Source organism: Hydractinia symbiolongicarpus, chromosome 8 (assembly GCF_029227915.1).
Source record: "Hydractinia symbiolongicarpus strain clone_291-10 chromosome 8, HSymV2.1, whole genome shotgun sequence".
Classification (NCBI taxonomy): Eukaryota; Metazoa; Cnidaria; class Hydrozoa; order Anthoathecata; family Hydractiniidae; genus Hydractinia; species Hydractinia symbiolongicarpus.
This window is the reverse complement of record NC_079882.1, coordinates 29269110-29277729: the sequence shown is the minus strand read 5'-3', so window position 1 is coordinate 29277729 and position 8620 is coordinate 29269110. Positions and strand designations below refer to the sequence as shown.

Below are 8620 nucleotides of genomic sequence, written 5' to 3'. Positions count from 1 at the left end.
ATAGCATTATTTGATTGAATATCATATATGGTCAAAAATTGTTATCTGGCAGAAAAACTTGTACTACATTAAAACAACACATAGAAAATATTTGATTTTTTTTGCTTAGCATAAATTGACCATTTTTGTGAAAAAAAAGATTCGCGATAGATTTGACCATATATGAGCAAATGAGCAGAAAAAAACACGTCATTTTATTTACATAAATACATTGTCATTTCCTCGATTATCTTTTTGATTACTTAAAAATGAATCGACAACTTAAAACACGTGACCCTTTTATACGATTTGGTAAACATTGCTGTTTTTGTTATAACACATAAAATCTTGGACACATTTGCCTTCCTTGTTCAGACAACTCTCAACTTTTTTCTGTTGTGTTAACACAGTTTGTAAGAAAAAACATAATATAAACCTGTGTTTATAAACACAAAAATCGATTCTCTCCCCCCTTAACCATTACAATATTGACCGATATAATCCGAACAAAAACAAGCACACCTTTTCTTGGCATATACTTTCATGTGGTTATTTTCATCAACCGTGTAAGATATCCAGAGCTTGAAATTTAGACGGGGTTAATGTAGCTTTTGCTGATAATTTGACTCCCTTATTTTAAAATTTATGAAGAAATATGTGAATAATATTTTGGTATAAACAAGTAAAGTTTGAGGCGTTGTCGACAGCTACATTTGCTTTAAAATCCCAGTGCTATGAAACCTTTATCACTTACTCTTCTTTCTCCAAGCTTAACTTGCCAGCAGGTAGGAATTGGATTTATTTTTATTATTTTCGCCCAAAGGATACTATGATATATTTATTTAAATTTTTACTTCTAGTTGTTGTAGAAGAAAATACATAGAAATGCCTGTAAGTATCTTTTTATTATATTTTAAAATCTTCTTAATTTTATTCACCAAATTTGTCATACTGATTACACGAAATCCGTTTGCTGTTGTGCATAACAACATTAATTAAATCGTAGGCATACGGTGGTGGTAAAAAATGTGGTCGATGCAACAAAAGCGTGTATAGCAACGAAGAGATTATTGCTGCTGGCGGTTCGTGGCACAAAAGAGGTTGCTTCACTTGTAAAGATTGCAATAAATCCCTAGACTCCAATACTGTCGCGGAGAAAAAAGCTGGTAAAAACTCTACATTTTTGTCTGTTTTCTAAAGAAGCAATCAAGTTTCTTTCACGGTCACTTTTATAACGTTTAAAAATAAAAAGCTTAATATATTCAGCGATGAACCCTTTTCGTTCATTTTTGTTCGTACCCATAAGCTTATGGATACGAAAAAAAAGAAGGTTTCCAATAAAATCCATAATTACAATAAAATTTAGGCTATTGGAAACCAAGCTATAGCCTTCCGTTTTAGAAACGACTACGAAATTTTCTACTTATAGAAGAAAACCATTGTGTTGTTTTCAAATAAATAGGACCGAAAAAACGGGTAGAGTGGGAGGGTGGCAACTGGGTCAAACGACTTTGAACTACAACAACAACGAAAATGGACGATTTAGGACTTATTTCAAATGTTTTAAATGTTGTCCCTACTACCCTTAAAATATTTTTCTGTTCGGGATATAGAGTAACACAATATAAATTTTGACGTTTGAAACACATATTTTTCTTTTTTATATAAGATAACCCTGAAGAAACCGGCGAAATCTATTGCAAATCCTGCTATGGACGACTTTATGGACCAACTGGTTACGGATATGGTGGTGGCGCTGGGGCTCTTACCAACACTGGAAAATCATAAAAAACTCTGTAGATCTATTTTCTTCCTTTGTACACACAATTAATTGTATTTATCTTTGTTTTTATTGTATAAATGGTTGCAACAACAAATAAATATATACGTGTTTTTTTTTTCTTTTGCGGAACTCGGCGCAGGCTCCGATCTTTGTTTGTTATTTTACACAATGGAATTTAGTTTGTTGTCACGCCTGTTATACCCAGCCTTCGAGTTAGCTCTTCACCAGAGGGTGCTTTGACTGTGTATGATTGTGAAATTAATAATCTATTTATCTAAAACATCTTTTTGACATTGGGTTTGAAATCTTTAGGGAATTTTCGTTAAATTGATTGTAATTAAAAAAAGTTCCACAGTTTAATAGGCGGTAAAAATATTTTGTAACTCCAATGGAGAGCACAATTAGTGGGCGGGGATCAATGGCAAACAGTGAATTCACAGCATAACATCGTCAAACTCAGTCGCGATCGCAAGTAACTAAAACGCAGCAGAGTTTTACTTTTGGTAAGATTAAATTGTTTAAGTTATTTTAAATAATTTAATGCTCTTATTTCATTCATTCCAACATATTTATTACATGGCTAAAGCTTTGAACTTTCTTTTTACACGTGTAACTGTAGTTTAAAATGACAGATTCTCAAAGCATAATGCACACCTATTTTGTAAAACATACCAAACAATGTTTGTAAGAACATCCAGGCCGAGATTCCTCAAAATATAAGCATAGGATAAGCATATTTTCAAACAAATATAGAAAGATAAAATAAAACCTGGTCGATGTAAGCAAATGTGCTGACATAAAACGTTTACTGAATGAGATCAATCAAGATTAAGCATTTTCCTAGTCGGCCAAACTAGCAAAAACTCACCTACAACTACACAATATGTGAGGTTTAAAATTACACAACAAAAATTCTATGAAAAAATCAGTCCCTATTCATAAGAACATACAGCATGAACGGCATGTTTTCCCTGGCTATCCTGAAAAATACGTATCTGTAATTTGGCAACCGGGAGAATACTGCTCTGCTCTAATCTTCTAACAGTGACAAATGGGTGGTCAAAATGCAGGAAAAAGAACAATGAAAATTTTAGATTGTATCTAATTCTAAAAAATGCTAAAATTTTATATCTGGTATATGTGATGCTTAACTGTAGCTATAAAAGAATAGGTATACAAGAAAAATAATGGACCAGCTAGGTACATCATTTTTGTTTGTTACACAATGTCCTCCTAAATAAATGTACTTTTTTGAGTGGTGAACAATGAAAATTTTATCAGTAAGGGGAAGCCATTTATTAATTGAGGAGAATGCCATGCCATATGTTCAACATCTTATAATTTTGATCCAACTTAGAATCTGAAATATTACTCTCAGCTTGTTTTAAAAATTATATTCTATTGTAATGTGTTTCCTTGATATTCCTAACTAGACATGTATCTGGCCATGTTTTTGATAATTTCGTGATTAAAAACCAGTAACTTCTCTTTTGGTGCTACATTAATTAGGGTGTGGCGCCGTAGATTAGTGGTTATAGCTCTCATACTCTGTGCGGGAGACCGGGGTTCGATTCCTCTTGACGGCGATTCAACATGGGCGAGTGAATGTTACCATAGCCCCGGGTTAACCCAAGCCATGTGAGGGAAATTGGGAAGATGGCACACTGTGTGGGCCGTTGGATGTTGCCGGGAGTTGTCTAGTAGAGCGCGGGCTCTAATTGGGTCTGCGTAGCTCAAAATGAGCATCAAATACTCTAGGACTCTCCATCTACGCCATGGCCCCTCCTGGAAATAATAGACAGGGTATATCCCTCGATATTTGTGAGGCTAGCCATGTAAAATATGCACATCTATCTATCTATCTGTGTGTGGTCAGGAGGCTTTCAAGTTTAAAATAAATCTTAAATTTATGCACAAGATAATATTATTGCATAATTGAAAACCACACGATGGTATATCACCAAGCCAGATGTGTCTTATTTTAAATTTTTAAATTATATAGTATCCTAAGATCATATAAATATGATGTTATTTTTTCTTTCATTACATTTTAATAACCGTATTTTAATACCTTTTTCTTACAATTCTAGGTTACTCTTCACATAACTTTTAAACATGCCTCAGGTACATATAACTTACATCAAATCATGAACTTTAAATGCCAATCTAAAATTTTAAATTTTTAATAACATAACCTGGAATGTTTTAGTACGGTGGTGGAAAAAAATGTGGTCGATGCAGTAAAACTGTTTACACTAATGAAGAGATCATTGCTGCTGGTGGTTCATGGCACAAAAGAGGTTGCTTTACTTGCAAAGATTGCAACAAGTCGTTAGATTCCAACACTGTGGCGGAAAGAAAAGCAGGTATATATACATTTATTTTTTGACAAGCCATCCCCACGTCACAGAAAATTTATAAATCTTAAAACTGCTTCCATATGTGGAAATGGATATTTAACAAAGTAGATTTATATTTGTACAGAAAATGAAGGAGAATGTGGAGAAATCTACTGCAGATCTTGTTATGGTCGATCCTATGGTCCTACAGGTTATGGATATGGTGGTGGTGCTGGTGCTTTGACCAATACTGGAAAGTAACAAGCAGTTTTCAATGTGGAATTTTCTTATTTATCAGCTTGTGTGTCGTTGTGAAAAGAAATATTGTCTAACTTAAAAAAGTTTTTTGAAAAAAAATATGAAGTTATAATCTACCAAGATTTAACTTAAAAACTTTTCTTACTTTTTTTTCATATGCAGCTTTTTCGAAACGTATTGTATATTTTTTTATTCTTTCACATTGATGTAGACCTGCGATTAGAGCTATTCAAATACAAATGAATATTTTAAAGTTTTGGTTTTTATTTTTGCTTTCGAGGTTAAATCTAAACATTACAAAAGCTCAATTGTAAACGAAAACAAATGTTCATCCTGTTAACGCATGAACGCGTCACTATCAGACAACCGATAACATGACTTTGTCTTTTTTAAGTAAATTGAATCTATCACAGAATGGCTGTTCATTTAGCCGAAAACGAGCATATTTTCAATGATAATCCTTTAATGTTTCGTTTTTGTTACCGCCTTTAAATAAATTTCTAGAGGATTTCCCCTTTATTGCCCAACCTTCCATTTGTGAAGTTATCCAAAGTGATTCTTGATGATCATTGTGGCAATTTAGTTTCACAAAATGTATTTTTAATAAAGTTAAAAAAACTTTAAATTTAAGTTCGACTGTCTTTTCTATCACCACTATCATAATGGAAATTTTAATTAAATTTCATAAGAAGTCCTGGAGAGTCGCTTATGTTATTGTCCAATTTCGCTAGTCGACCTTGTTCCCGACAATGCAATTTTTCGGACGGCTATAGCTAGCGTAAGGGATGAATATAAACAGTTTTTAGGTATTCAACGGTCAAACACCTATTAAAAAACGCTGCTTTTAGACCCCTAAAAAAATCTGTGACGTCACAGATTTCATCATGCCTCAAATGAGTAAACAAGTCACGTGACATCATTAAAAATGACGGCACTCGACAAAACTGCTGACATCAACAAACGCGCAAATCTGTTTGAATAGAAAGGGAAATAAAAAGTCTCAAAATTGTTGCGGATAGCGACAAAAACAAACGTATTGCTGGTATAATAAATGTCAAGCAACTATAAAAAGACAGCGCTAGATTGGTACGCAAATTTTATGCTTTTCACGCTTTTTGGAGGTATGGGAGCTGCCCTAGCCCTCACCTCTACCGCACTTGTGATGAAAAGTGCGAAAGAAGAAGAGTGCGAGAGTGCTATCAACGCTCTAGTAGAGAGAATTATAGAACTAGAAGAAACAGTATTTTGATCGCAAAAACTGAATAATCTTTGGTGGATCATAAAATAAATGCGAGAAATCTGCGATGACTGTCAAAGAACTCTAGATGCCTACGATAGATGTGGTAGATGTCGAAGACGTCTGCGCGTGGGAGAGAAGGTGCTTTGTTGGTATTGCTACCAAGACTACGTCACTTACAATGGTGGCCACTGCCTTTGTGAGACTTTTTTTGTCCATGAGGCAAAGCAGGTTAGACCCAAAATAAATGGCAACGTTTAAGTTTGATGGTGAAACAGTAAAGGAGTAAAGGTGGTTGTGCTCAACCGCTGTTCACATAAACAAATGGACAAACTGCGACAAGAAGCTAAAGCCTTAGGTCTCAAAGGGTACTCTACGTTGAAGCGAATAGACCTTGTCGAAGCTATACGCAAAGTCAAGTATAAGGATGCGTCGACACAAACGGACGGACCGTACTGCGAGCCTTGTGCTAAAATTGCATGGGAGAAAAATCTTGAACAATATTTGAGGGATCTCGCTAAAAAACAGCGACGTGTCGTACATGATGGCGACTTGCTCATAGATCAAGATACAGGAGAAGTGATCGAGATTGTGTAGGTGATCTAGTGTTTTGAATAATACACTAGATCTACGAATAAGCAGGTGGAGACTCTAAGTAGCGCTGGTATACTGCGCAGATTGAAGTTTTTTCATAAGCTCCTCTTTGGCCTCCTCACGCCCCTTTGCGACAAGCTGCTGTCGCTCCCGATCATTGATGGAATCTACGATCTTTCTCGTTCGTTGTCGGACCTGCTCCTTCAGCAACATGTAGCGTTGCTTCTCCTGCATGATTAGGGTGAACTCATAATCACTAATCACACCGTTCTCCACAGCCTTTGAGATGAGGTCGACAACGGAGTTCAACTTAGTCTCTGCTAAGAGTCTTCTTTGACTTAACGTCTAGCCTCTTTCCCGCATTCCGTAAACCTGCCTGCCCTAGTCCTACAGCGATCGTGATACCACCCATCGCCACAGCTAGTGGTACACCTATTCCGGACAGCATACTACCAATCCCAACACCTGAAGTTATAATACTTACAGCTAGCAATCCATGATCAGTGAATCTAACCCACGTACCATGCATCTTGAACTTTTTGTAGAGTTTGTCACGCTCTTTGATCTCACCACGCAAGTACTGTTCCACCTCCTCGATCTTCTTGAGTCTGTATACCTGACTTTCCTCAGGCTCATGCTCAGGAGCACTCGGTAAGCTCGGATATAACTTCATTATGTCACTCATCTTTATTCTATGAGTAAATGCATCGTAATTCCGACGAACGAAACATTTTTTTTCATGATGATGCTCGTCCGTCAGCATGAACTCCAGTCTGTCTGTTGAGCCTTTCAAAGGAAGGTAGATTGGAGTGTCAAAACTCCATGTAAGCATGTCTCCCCATGCGTTTAACTCTTTGGTGTGAAGCAAAGCAAGAATTTTTGATTTCTTCCCATCCAGTAGGCAATCGTCTTCATCCAGCTGGGGGCAAACGAGTCTCAATCTTTGGTACACGTCAGTTTTGTAGAAGCTGTCATAGTCGACTTTGGTAAAGTACTTTTTTGCAGGGTCGTAGGGTAGCCCCATAAGCTCCTGCAGTTGTCGATGGATTACCACAGTATACCCGTCATTCACACGGAGCCTGCAGAGTCCATTTTTTAATACAAACAATTTGATCTTGTCCCCTGCCTGACTGTTGACGATGGTTGCCAAATCCTCTATCCTGTATAGACCGTTCATAATTTCAATTCTAGTCTCTGTCTGATCAGGCCCTGTTCTACGAATGACAAATTCATTGTCGCTGTAAAGGTTCAGTCATACGGGCCTGATACTTATCGATTTCAGGGCAATTCTCGTGTCCTGCCCTAGGTAATCGTCAAAAATCGTAGGCTTCTCTATATCCGTGACATACAGCTGTCTCATGTTTATTCTTAAAGAAAAGATGAGCATTTACTCATACAACCCGAAAGCAAAGTATGCACCCAACCATGGGAGATATTTGGAGAGACTTAAGGGGGATGACCTTTCAGTGCAGAACATCGTTATTGATGTTCAAGGGTCCTCGTTCAGGGTGAAATTTCCAGACATCTTTGTCGACTATGAATTCTATTCCGGCACTAGCGGGCTAGTAAAGGAGTGGAACAGCCACCCTTTCAGTCTCTGGTCCACTCAACTTAACTTTGCTACCTACTGTGCAACATCTGCTTGCGGTATTTCCATTCAGCATCTTACCTCCGAGTTGCCTATGGTTCGTGCCGTGTATCGATTTCACGCCTATTTCCAAATCCGTAAAATTCTATCGGAGCTTGACATTTCTCTACCGGGCTCAGTTAGATTTCGACGTCTAAACAACCCGTTCAACAAACAAAAACTCCAGCAACTGGCTCGCGAGTTTGGAGTACCTGGTAGTGAGCAGAAGTGGAGGAACGAAACCATCTTCAGTAGTTGGCAACTTCATCGCAAAGATTATCCTGGTTCAGGCCCTAGCTATCTTGACGAGGACTCGTGGAGTCGCTGGATCATTGAAAAATCCCAGGACCTCACTCGTATTGGTATTGAACGGTTATCCCAAAGCGTGCGCTTCTATGCCTACCTAATTCTCGAAAGCCAGGCAAATGCAAGATCTGGAATCATTGGAAACCAAGGCAGCGCAATTGATGCTCAACGCCTGTACCTGACGACATTTGAGGATGTGATAATTAGACCTAGCGACTCGGGTAAGGAAATTGCCGAATTTCAAAATGTGCTGAAATATACGCGGTCCAAGGTGGATTTTAATGTTGCTCATGGCGTTTATATGATCCCAAGTGACATGAGCCTTGATATTGGAAATGTTGTGAATTTCACAAAAAAAATTCTTATCAGCAAGGATTATTTTTCAATCGGTGTTAACCCGAAGATTAACGCGAAGCAGGCTGACATCATTGTTGCTATTAAGCGCCGCCCTCCACAGGTGAGCCGCGTGATCCCTAAACATGAGAAGCACAGGGTGG

The 8620-nt window shown here is 37.4% G+C and overlaps 1 protein-coding gene across 1 annotated transcript; it reads left to right on the top strand.

The window, feature by feature from the left end:
* The first annotated feature begins 407 nt into the window (after positions 1-407).
* Positions 408-4612, top strand: LOC130653916 (cysteine and glycine-rich protein 3-like). The gene is made up of 8 exons (XM_057456410.1): positions 408-764; positions 840-870; positions 986-1145; positions 1649-1764; positions 1942-2014; positions 2808-2896; positions 3972-4128; positions 4247-4612. The coding sequence occupies exons 2-8, from the start codon at positions 865-867 to the stop codon at positions 4360-4362; spliced, it is 717 nt and encodes a 238-aa protein (XP_057312393.1). The 5' UTR covers positions 408-764; positions 840-864; the 3' UTR covers positions 4363-4612.
* Positions 4613-8620: the final 4008 nt, after the last annotated feature.